General features: G+C 39.1%; 1 protein-coding gene across 1 annotated transcript in view; it reads right to left on the reverse strand.

Annotated features, from left to right (window-relative positions):
* nrxn1a (neurexin 1a) overlaps positions 1-12,807 on the reverse strand; it is a 323,968-nt gene that overhangs the window by 53,263 nt on the left and 257,898 nt on the right. Inside the window, exons 22-24 of the mRNA XM_055150076.1 lie at positions 8,370-8,541; positions 6,943-7,032; positions 5,687-5,997 (exon numbers count right to left, since the gene is read on the reverse strand). Of these exons, the coding sequence (XP_055006051.1) occupies positions 5,687-5,997; positions 6,943-7,032; positions 8,370-8,541 (573 nt within the window). The remainder of the gene's footprint in view (positions 1-5,686; positions 5,998-6,942; positions 7,033-8,369; positions 8,542-12,807) is intronic.

Raw genomic sequence — 12,807 nt, forward strand, 5'->3', positions numbered from 1 at the left:
AAAAGTTTTAGGCTTTGTATCAAAAAGACAGATTTTTTTTTTTTTAAAGCTAATTTCAAGCTGATAACTCAATATGGTTTCCCTCTTTCTTTTCATTGTTACATAACCAAATTCATTCCTATTCAAGTATGTTCACAAAGGCATTAATCAAGATTATTACAACCTTCACATCACAAACAAAGGAAAGTTTTAATAAGTTTTCAATTATAAACTTGACCAAACCTCACAATGTCTAATTCAACAAGACAAGAGTTTGACATAATTAGTAATAAATAAATAGCGCAATCTATTTCACTATTTTCGCTTCACTGTTTTTATTTATTTTATGCTTCAGAGGTTATTGTAGTACTGCTTTTTGGAACTACAGTCGTCCCTCGCTATATCGCGGTTCAGGTTTCGCGGTCTCGCTGGTTTCGTCAATTTTGCATGCTTTTTTTTTTCAGTGCATGAACGTGCATTGTGTTCCTCCCGCTGCGTCCTGATTGGCTGAGGGACTGCAGACCACTGTCAATCAAGCTCCTCCGTGCCGTGTCTCCTGTACAGTACAAAATGTGTTCAGCTGCCAAATTTACATAAATGTTCGATCTCTAGCAGTGTGATACTGGAGAAGTTTTCTCCCCGACAAAACCCACAATGTCGACGAAAAGTTCTGCACCGACAAAGGCTCCTGCGGTTGCATCCAAAAGACAGAGGAAGATGCAAACCACTGCACAAAAAGTTGGACTCCTGCACCGGGTCTTGAACGGGCAAATATTTGCTGAAAGGGGCGGGGTTTAATGTTCTGGAATTTTACAGGCGGGTAGACTTCTGCGACAGAACACCGGTCCTTTCTGCGGTCACCCCGAGCTCGTCCTGACAGTGAGTCCTGATTCAGTTCTGGTTTAGTCCTTATGTAGTCTTAGTTCAGTCCTGGTTCAGTCCTGGTTCAGTCCTAGCTCCGTCCTGGTTCTGTCCTGGTTTAGTCCTCATTTACTCCTGGTTTAGTCCTGGTTTAGTCCTAGTTCAGTCCTGGTTCTGTCCTGGTTTAGAAATGGTTTAGTTCCGGTTTAGTCCTAGTTCAGTCCTGGTTTAGTCCTCATTTACTCCTGGTTTAATCCTGGTTTAGTCCTAGTTCAGTCCTGGTTCAGTCCTGGTGCAGTCCTGGTTCAGTCCTGGTTTAGTCCTGGTTCAGTCCTGGTTTAGTCCTAGTTTAGTCCCGGTTTAGTCCTAGTTTAGTCCTGGTTTAGTCCTCATTTACTCCTGGTTTAGTCCTGGTTTAGTCCTAGTTTAGTCCTGGTTTAGTCCTCATTTACTCCTGGTTTAGTCCTAATTCAGTCCTGGGTTAGTCTTGGTTCAGTCCTGGATTAGTCCTCCTCTTCAGTCCTGGAATCAGTCCTTGGTTAGTCCTGGTTTAGTCTTGGTTCAGTCCGTGGCGTATGCAGTGCAAAAGTTTGATATAATCTTGGGTTAACAGGCAGGTGCAGGCAGGTGCGGGCAGGTGCAGGCTCTTAACTCATTTTTTATCGAAGCCAAATGTAAATTCAGAAGGAAAAAATCTCAAGTGTGCACCATTCTGTAGCAATTTATGTCTCGCGAGGTTTTGTGCTACGAGATCTTGTCCCGTCCCGACTAATTCTCTTTCTAAACACAGCTTAATTTTCCATTATATTACTTGATCTTGCAGAAAAAGTCCCCCAAACTCTGCAGCTCTCCTCTTGTTCTTCATTAGCACTAATCCAGTAATCCTCCTTGTAAAAACGTGGTCTAATTCTCCTTGAATATGTAAGATATGTATCATCAGAATTACATACAGAGAGCCAAATAGGATTCATTATGGTTTAAAGGCTTACCTCCAGAAACTATGATAACATGAACCTTCTTGGTCACTTTCACACAGGCTCAGTCAAGATAACAGGGTTTTACAGAATATTACAATGAAACCCGCCATTTTAGTATCAAATGTTTATGTTCTGATAAGCTTTTTTAATGTTTAATGTAATATCATAAAGACTAAATGTAGAATGTTACTGAGAGAAGTGTGAATGAAGATTAATGTAACTCATGTTTTGATGAGGGAACATGATGAACATAGACTGTATAGGCCAGTTTCAGCTGACGTCATTGTTATTAAAAGCCCGCGTTGCATGCTGGGAAATATTTTGGTTGGAGGCAAGAAACAGGATAGCGTCAAACACAGTGCGTAAACTCGCGTATTTATCCCCGATAATGGTAAATTCCTGCTGCATTATCGGATGCACAAATAGAAGCGCGGAAAAAGGAAAATGTCTTTTTCGTATTCTGAGTGAAAAGAACCGCTAACGGTGAATTAAACGGCTTTCAAACATTCGCAGAGCAAACGTAGAAGATCCAAGCAAACCGTGGACTCCAACAAGTTCAACAACGCATCGAGACTCTTGGAGGTTTTCATCTTTTCTGCTGTGAATGGCCCAGGAGTTTCCACCAAGTCATTGTGGATATCGCCAAAGTGAATATTTGTCCAGGTAGTTGGCGATTCTGACCAGAAATTTGGTTTGGTCCACCTTTTGTCGGGGTTGAAAAGGGTGATTTGGCTCCATCGATGCTTATGACCAATTTCTGGTCAAATCATCTTGGGTCCTCTGCCGTTAGAGTGGATAAATAACCGGGATCAATACCCTTTACGTGCTTTCTCACTCCATCCATCATGTTGAATTAGTGTTTCTTGCCGCCGACCAAAATAATTCCCAGCATGCAACGCGCGCTTTTGTCAACAATGAAACTCGCCTATAGATAAATGGACATAGCTAACCTGCAAGCCACTGCGTTCTAAATTGGAAGTGAGCATGGGTGCACTTCTGGCTCCATCAACTCTAGCTCCAATTGATTTTATGTTGAAAAATGTGACCCCACTTTCTGTAACTCTTGCAGTGAGCCTCATCATTTTGTTTTTAAAATGTTCATATTAACGCGCTCTACATGATCTTGGGGTTTTTATTTGACTGTTTTGTCCGTAAATCAATTCCTATTACTACCGTGTTTTCTCGGCTATTAGACGCGCTCTTAAGCCTATAACCCTATCAAAAAACAACGGCGCGCCCCACAATCCAGAGCGCCCTACACACGAATCCACTCGGATGTCCCAGCACGACTTCAGTAAACTACAAAGCCGCAAACATGCATGGAGCAGACAGCGACCGCACAGCGAAAAACACCCACAGACACACTCATCACTCCACGCCGACGAGGAACGGAACGGAGGAACGAACCAGAAAAAGCGAGTCCAATGTGCCACTTCTAGACACAACTGAACAACTGAGTCACTGCGAACACGCCGACAATCCAGTGGTCCCAGACAGCACCTCCCTACACGCCACAACTGAACAAAGCCCAGAGTCACCGTGAACGAACAAACAAAGTCCCACTGACCCATCCAACTGTTGTGTTTCGTTTAAAGTCCTGGTGCGGTTTATTTGTGAAAAAAATATTCGAAAATAGACCATTTAATGACAGTGCGCCTTATAATCCAGAGCGCCTAATAGCCCGGAAAATACGGTAATATGGAACTTGGCTCCAAATTTGCCCCATATTTGACTGGAGCTGAATGGATGACAACATACTCCCTTAGTCCAGTCTTAAGCCGGGCATACACTGTGCGATTTTTGGCCCTTTTTCAGCCAATTTTTCACTCGTGCGACTGTTTTTGGGATTGGGCCCGAGTTTTCACTTAATCGCGCTTCGTGTAGTAAACATGGGGTAACGAGAACTGAATAATGCCTCACGACAATACCAAACCTGTCTGAAACCCAGTCGCCTCTTGTGAGAGTTTTGCTCTGTCGAAGTAGTTTATATACTGTGAGAACACGAATTGTGAGCTGTGAACTTTTAAACTCTGCGAATTGGTCGTACAGTTTGAGCTGGGGCTGAGTGAAACGATCGAAAATATCGAGCTGTGTATGTCCGGCATTAGTAAAGTCTATATCAGGGGTCTCTAACCTGTAGCTCGGGAGCTACTGATAACTTTCCACCCGATTCCAAATAACTCGCCACGGGATTTCTGAATTACATGTATTGTGCTGAATAAGTCTAATATAATTAATTAAATGCCATTTACCATTATGCGTGTGTCATTTTGATGCCTAACTTTGTGCTCTACTATGGGTAATGGTTTATGTTTTATAGGCATCTGTACCTCATCTCAGGCTCACTGTGGCTCTTATATTTACTCAGTTTCTTGTGACTGCTAAAACTAGTAGCTCTTTGTCCTTTTCGTTTTTTCGGGGTAAAAGGTTGGTCTACTATGGTTATAACATGTTTAAAAGTTCAAATGATATTGCATCTGAATTTCAGGTTCAGGTTAGATTACTGATTTGAATACAAAAAATATTTTACAACACATTTATTTTCTCAAATAGATGTTTAAACGGTCTAAACTTCATATCTTCATTCTCTTCATATTGATATTGATGATATTAATATAGACAGACAGACAGACAGAGTAGAGGGATTCCTTTTGAGAACTACTTCTGAGGCTAAAACTTAGAACTACTTTCTGTACAAGTTTGACTCACCTAAAATAAGGTTTCAAAGCATCCTCATATGTATAACCTGAGCCTGAACCAAAGAGTATTGAAAGATCAGAGAAAGTGTACTCCAATAAAGAGAAATACGGTAACACTTTATAATAACTACACCTTATTTATCCTTAATAAAGCATGAACAAAGACTAATTAATAATGAACAAAGACTTAATTAATAAAGAGTCATGCTTAGTAACTACTTAATTACTGCCTTAATTAGCACTTAACTTGCACTTAATTCACCTGTGCTGTAAAGAGTTACTCATAATTATTTCATACTTAATTACTCATGAACTAACCATTTGAACCAACCATTATATTTAAGTACAAATTTGAGCATTTGTTGATGATTAGTAAGCTATGACAGATTGATTTACTAATAATGCAATGCAACGATAATTCCGGCAGCTATTATCTGTTAGTTACGTCTTTTTGACCCATGCCTCACAGCAAGAAGGTTCTGGGTTCGATCCCCGGGTCGCCCGGGCCTTTCTGTGTGGAGTTTGTATGTTTCTCCCTGAGTCTGGATGAGTTTCCTCCGGGTGCTCTGGTTTCCCCCATCAACCCAAAACATGCTCCAGGTCTCCAAGAACAGTTAATAGTCAAGGTCAGTTAAATACAATCAATTCAATCATTGTGTGTCTTTAGGCAAGACACTTCACCCACATTGCCTAGTATGAAAGTGGTGTGTGTGTGTGAGTGATGGTGGTGGTCGGAGGGACCGATGGCGCCGAGTGGCATGGCAGCTGTGCTTCTGTCAGTGTGCCCCAGGGCATCTGTGGCTACCATCACCAGGGTATAGAGTGAATGAATGAATGCTGAATGAATAATGCTGAATAATGCTCTGTAAAGCGTCTTTGGGGACAGAAAATGTCTGTGAAAAGCGCTATATAAATGAAGACTTACTTACTTACTTACTTACTAAGCATGACTCATTATTAATTAAGTCTTTGTTCATGCTTTCTTAAGGCTAAATAAGGTGTAGTTATTATAAAGTGTTACCAGAAATACTACATAATTCAGACTTTAACTTATTCATCTTTCAAAAATGAAGTAGGAGGGAGTTGTCAGGCTACATCATGTAAAACCCAATAATATATTCATATTATAAACAGAGCGTACTCTCCGTCTTGTATGAAATCATCACTGACCTGCTGCGTGGCGCCCTGCTTCCTGTTGGTCGCCGTGGTCGTGGTGATGTCGCTGATGGAGGGGGCGGAGTCAGAGCGGTTTCCCCCGGCGGCGGCGCTGGACTGGGGCGTCATGGAGGAGGATGGCATGTCCCCCACCAGGCGCGCGCTCCCCTCCACCCGGATGTGCGGGTGTCCCTCGGCGGCCATGTTGAGGATCCTCAGGCCGTTGTAGTACAGCCCCGAGAGCTGCCCCTGGAACATGGCCGACCCGCGCTCGCCCCCGCCCACCCGCACCGTCGTCTGGCTGTTGAAAATGGTCAGCTGACGACCTAGGGCGACGCACACACACAAATCAAACGCACCCAAGGGAGACAGAAAGAGAGAGGGGGGGAGAGAAAGAGAGGGGGGAAAGAGAGAGACACGGAAAAGAAGTAGCAGCGGTCAAAACCAGGCGTACAGTACGATGTGTTTTATCTCTGCGTTAGACAATTCAACACCCCCAAGCCATGGTAAGAGGATGGGACAGATCGAGCATGGCAGAACAAATCGTGGAGAGAAACGTGAAGGGACTAGAGAGAAAACGAGATATAAGAAATATATATAGCTCAAGAGAAGAAACAACAAAAAAGCATTGGAGAAGAGAGGAAGAGGAGGAGTGAGGAGGGACGAGGGAGGGAGAGGAGGATGAAAAAGCAGCAGATGAGAGAGGTCAGAAAAGGGTTGGTAGAGAATTCAAAATGTTATGGAGTTTGTAGACAAGCAGAGACAGATCTGAGTGGTACAGCCCTATGAAACATGCACAGGTTTAAGCTAGCATTGTGTTAAAGGGACTAGAGGCTAATTTAACGCTGAAGTTTAAGACTGAATCTTTTTGTTGTTGTTACATTTTTGTTCAATAAAAAACTATTTCAAATTTACTTTACAATATATTTGAATTTTACTTTGATTACAATGTTTTAGTGAATGCTTTATTGTTTACAATTTGACGATAAGCAGAATTATTACGTCTTAATAAAGCATCTTTTATCAGTGATTCTATTTTTCTGATTTATTCACATTTAATTTCTCCATCGTCCCTTTAACCTGACATTATCAACAATACGTTCACAGGCACTACAGTTTACACAGTATTACACACTACAGCTGCCATTTTAAATACTTAGTTATGATTTAAGTTTTTAGATCGTTAGTTGATGGTGCACAATATAATAATAAACTGCCTGCAAATCTATTTTAAACTGAAACTTTTAATGAATTTTAATCAGGGTTTTTACCTTTGTCGAGTAGCCAATCGTCAACTACTCGACCAAGCCGATAGGGGATTCGCTGTCTGGCGATGGCCAGGCGCTCGTTATCATTGTTGCCTTTAATTTAGAGATGGAAAAAGAGTAGTAATTACATCCAAATGTTACAGGAGCTGGATACAAACAGAAGAGCCATGAAAAGAAAGCAATCGTCCACTCGAGGAAAGGAGAATTCAGCGTCTGGGTTTAAAGTGCGTATGACAGGTTTTGACGATTCTCTAATTTTTTTTTTAGACTTAAATTGGTGTGATTATACCTGTTGTGAATGTAAATTATAGTTTTAAACCAGTCAAGAAACAATTTGTGAAGAGAAGTTGAAAAATATGTTGAAAATTATAGGAAGTAGAGTCTTATTTTTGAGAGTTTCATATTGATGACACCACACTGGGGAGAATTTTGTCCAAAAGTTCGGCCCATTTTACTCAAAAGAAACACATTATTCTTGTTTTCTGATACTTTAAACATGATTTCAAGAAAGTACAAGCGCTTTCTTATAATTTAATCAATCAAATATTAATTCCTGTGCACATTAGAGAAGTTTTCGCCCAGTGCACTACAGAAGTTATGCAATTCCCGAGCGTGATGTCATGTTTTCCAACCAGAAAGTAAAATTTGAAACCTAAAAAATGACCAAACTGGGGGTAAACAAAAGTAAAAATCTTGAGTTAAATCTTACGTACAAGCTGCGTTTTAGTAAAATGAGAAGTCAAACCTGTCATGGGCGCTTTAAGTGTGAGCTGACTGTTGCTCTCTGTTCATTGGCTTTGGTTTAAAACATTTCATTTTAACATAAGCACATCCTGTTACAGTTTAGAGCTACATACACACACACCTCACAACAACTACCATTTAGCATTTTAGCTACGGGCTAAGCTTCGTCGTGTTATATTACCTACTATTACCACTTTATGTCAAAACAACAAAGGAGAAACAAAACAGACACTTTTTACTCTTTTACTTATTTTGACTCTTTAGTTAAACATTTGACTCAGAGTATGACATCTTTTTAAATTATTGTTTGACCAAATGCACCAACTGTTATTATTGTCTTTTAAAACACAACCTGCTCCACTATTTTCATCAATTACCTTTATCACTATTTAACAGCATAACATAACTAGACTAGAGTACAAGTGGCTATTAACCTAACTCACATTTTATGGTTTAAAAAGTCATTTTCATATATATAAGTTCACACAGATTTCATTTCCAACACAGTAAACATAAAACAAAAGCTGCAATTTAAAAACTGCAATATTTGATTAAAAAAATAACATTGATAGGAACAATAATCAGGGAGGGTTGGTTTGAACTTAAAGTGTGTTGTTGTTGTTGTTTGGAGTGTGGGTGGGCGGGGCTTAAGTGGGCGGGGTCACAGTGGGCGAGGCTAGGGTTACCTGAGGGGTAGCGTTCGATGACGGGGAGGTCGTCGAGCTGGAGAGTGGCGTTCCCTCCGCTCCGGGTGAAACGCACGATGTGGTACTTTCCGTCGTTCACAAACTTTGAGCTCTCCTCGATGTTTATGTCGTCCGTGCCGACATTGAAAACCACGCGGATGTTGCCTTTGTCCTAAAACAGATAAAAACGCAATTATTTTATTTCTTTTATTGTTTATTTGAATAGTTCTGTAGTCTTATGCAGGTATGACAGTTAGAGATTCAGTCCACGAGAATTTTAATGAGATTTTAATATACTTTCTATTTAATAAATTGTGACATTCAGTTCACAATTTTGGCTTCACAAGTGTTTTTTTTTTAATGTATTTAAAGGTGCATTGTGTAACTTTTTGGTATAGGGTTTGTCAGTTTCTTGTTTCTATGGATAATATATCATCATTCTGCCAGGAATGTTCCACAGTGTGACATTAAACAGCTGTACCTTACATTTACCGTATTTTTTGGACTATAAGGCGCAATAGCAATATAATGTTGAAGTTTCTTGTCTATTTTCATACATTATAAGGCGCATTAAGCAAAACGAATGGACGACTGGCGCTGCCTCCATGTCTTGGTGAATGTGTATTATGAACGTGAATGTGAGAGGATAATTTAAGTTTCTTTTTTTTATTTCCTAAGAGGATGACTCAAATATACAATGGGTAATAATGTGTTTAATGCAGGTTTGTGCGCATTTGTTTACATTTTACAGAAATGAAACTTAAAACCATATGGCTAATTTGCAACTCTAAGCACTTGTGAGGTCATCTTCTGTCAGACTAAAGGACACGACTCAGTGGAGGTCAGTAAGCACAAGCAGAATTAATACATAAGGTGCACTAAATTATAATGTGCACTGTCGATTTCTGAGAAAATTAAAGAATTTTAAGTGCGCCTTATAGTCCGAAAATAAAATACCTAGAAAAACAGGCATTCTGACTGTGAGCGGGGTTGCCTTTACACAGATCTGACCTGTAACTTGGTCTGTTTTACACATCTAAAATGACAGAAGTTATAAAAATGCAAATGTAATAAAAAAGTTAAAATAAACTGACAGTTGAAGAGCCTGAACCTGATTGATTTTCTCATGTATTTGAGCAAAATAGTGAATATCTTGCCCCAGTACAGACATATTGTATAAGCAGCTATGGAGGTCAAATTATTGTCTGATATACAGGAAGTATGTGTTAGCATGTTAGTTGTTGTTAACTTTACTGTCATGGCAAAACTCTGCAGTGGTTAAGTTAGTTAGGCTTCGTTTATTTTGTCTAATCAAGGAGGAATTTGGCTCGGAGCAGGGAACAGCAGCATTAACATAATGTGCAGATAAAACATAACAAAAGACAAAAAGAAAAACATGTAGAAGTGAACGATGTAGAGTCACTCAGGCTCCACATACCTGCACAATCAGTCTTTGTTGTTAATACATTCAAGGGACTGGGAATACAAACACGTTTTTACATCTGTTAAAGTGAAAGTTATGAATAGCTCTTGTAAACTCATCTTGGTGAATAATTACGAAGCTCTTACTGCAATGCATAAGGTAAGTGAGGAATAAGTTTGGACCACTGCAAACGAACTTGTTGTTTTTCATGTTTTGTTTTGTTTTTTAAGGCAATAAGACTCAGGTAGAGCTCCTTCAGTAAAAAGATTGTAATAATAAAAGTGTCACAGAGATAGAAGTAGGCCATATATTGTCTGCAACAGTGCTTCTCAATTTAGGACCCCCAGAGGAGTCGTGGAATGATTTTAGGGTGTCCCCAGAAGATATGAGGAAAATTGAAAATGTATGCAAGAATATTAAACAAGGCTTCACACCCTGCAGATTCATATTCACTATTTTACTGCTGTGTGGGTAATATTTTTTGTGTTTGTGGGTTAAGAAGGAAACAGGCTGAGCTCCACTGAGCTACATGATAAGATTAAAATCGTTGTTGGGAAGATATAACTTGAATTAAGGATGGGCATGATGGGTCGACTAATAGATAATTGATCATTAAGAATTTCGTCAAGCACGTTCATTTTTCATCGACAAAACTAATGTAGGTTGCTGAGCACAGTGTAGCATAAGGAGACGAGGCTGAGTCTGACAGTGAGTGTGTTTACAGCACATTAGTGTCCCGGGTATGATCGGGTTTTTTTAGTGTCCCGGTTTTGTCATGGTGCATGTAAACGCAATATCACAGTTACTGCAACATAAAGTTGAGTCACATGTGTCCAAAAGACAAACACTTATCAGTCTTTTCATCACAACAGTAGCCAAAATAAATAAAGAGACCAACAAAATAAAGTGAGTGAAATGGCTGTTAAATAAAGAGCTGCGCTAAGAGCAGAGTTTATAGTTTATGCAAATGAGTCATGTGGTTTCTGTAAAATGTAAACAAATGTGTTAAAGCTGCATTAAACACATTATAATGTCAAACAGGCTGATGTGGTTCTATAGTGGTTATGATTTATATGTTATAAAGTTCAGCTTATTTATGCAGATTAGTAATAGTAATAATAATGATGATCATTTTAATATAAACAACTTTAATGATTAATAGATAATGGAAAGTTAATTCTCTGAACAATCGATTAAGAAAGTTTAATTGAATGCCCATCCCTAACTTGAATATTTGACAGAGCAGGGGCCCCTAACCACTGAGACAGGGCCCAAAACTGCTCCGCGGGCCATCAAGAGTGCCCAGAGAAAAAACATTATACATCTTTGTGTAATACAAATGTGTTTTATTGTCAGCTGCCATTTCCTTGTGTTTTACTATGAAAATATTGTGCAACTTAACTTAATAATTAACATAAAAAATAAGACATTATTTTAAACATTAAACATAATGGAGATAACTGGCTGAGAGTGGTTTAAAAACATTATATTTACTGCAATGTGTGTTAATTTTTTTTTTTAGGTCGATGTAATTTAAAGGACCAATTTTACCCTATTTTTTGATCAAAATTATAATGTTTCCTCATCACAAACAGACCTGGAGTTGTGTTTTGTTTCATTCACACATGTTTAACACACAAATCCTGCATATTTAATTCTTCTCTCAAACAGAAAACACTCTGTTCCACCTTGCGATGTCGTGGTAATAGAGCTCTAACTGTGTTTTTAAACTCCATACTCCTTCACTAGAATCATCTGGATGATTTTAGCTCTGGAACAAGGTGTAACAGAGTATTTTGACCTTGGAGATGTAGCCAGACTAATAAACCTGGATCTCAAACATGTGTGAATGTAACAAAACACAACTCCTGATATGTTTTTGAGGAGGGAACAACATTACGACAGGGCTAAAAGCTCACAAAAATCCATTTTGCGTGATACAGGACCTTTAAAAGTCTGTCACAACATCACTTAATTCACAACCAATACCCGTCCGGAGCGGAATTACATTTTGCTGTTTCATTAAATCCTGTCAAAATAACAACTACAAACCCATTAGTACATGTACTTTCACATTATGATGGATGGCCTGTGTGTCGCGTTCGGAAATATGCATTAGGAACTTTCGCCTTTAGCTAAAACAGTGAAATTATGCTTGTTTTCGCTTCTATTCATTCCGCTGCTGCCAGGAGACCATTACTATACATAACATTGTCCCGGAGAGCTGCCTCAGCGATATTAAAATACATTGTCATCAACATGCAAAGAGACCGCACTCTGCTTTCTAAAAATACAACAGTTATAATGGCGTTTTTTTATACAGGCAGTGGAGAGGACCTGTCTATTTACAGATACAGGGAGCAAAATGTCATATAAGCAACACATTTACTGTCACTGCCGCTTGTCTCTGGGTCCAGCTGGAATATTTTTCTACAATCAAAAGATATATACTGGTTTGTAACACACTGACACCATGTACGATGCTTTTTTGTACATAACCAAGAATAATTTGACAATATATTCATTTTCATGTGGAGCCAGATTGTGTTTTAGTGTAAAAATGTGACATAAGGTTGCGCTTTTATTTATAACTAATTAGAGCGGAAAATCACACGAGAACTCGCAGGCTTTCTCATTTTTTAATACTGCGCAGTTCAAAGACTTAATTACTCGATCAAATACAGCGACGAATTCCTTTGATTTTAGGAAATTAACTGTACTGTGAATATTTTTAATGAAGTTGTAACTGTGCCAGAATATAGTAGGTGAAAACTATTATTCTGAATATGTAGATACTTTCCAAAACTACTACTTACGACATATAGGCATGCACCAATTCGATACTGGTATCGAATATCAGCGGCAATAGCTGGATCAAATACTGGCGTCCAAATATCAGTTCAGTCAACATCTTGTTCGTGAACATAAAATGGTGTGATAAGACTATTTACTGGTACTTGGTATCGGATATCAGCAGATACTTTAGGCTGAAGTACGTCTGTCTGTGTTGTCATG

Source organism: Boleophthalmus pectinirostris, unplaced genomic scaffold, assembly GCF_026225935.1.
Source record: "Boleophthalmus pectinirostris isolate CB_2022bp ecotype Guang Dong unplaced genomic scaffold, ASM2622593v1 HiC_scaffold_14, whole genome shotgun sequence".
Classification (NCBI taxonomy): Eukaryota; Metazoa; Chordata; class Actinopteri; order Gobiiformes; family Gobiidae; genus Boleophthalmus; species Boleophthalmus pectinirostris.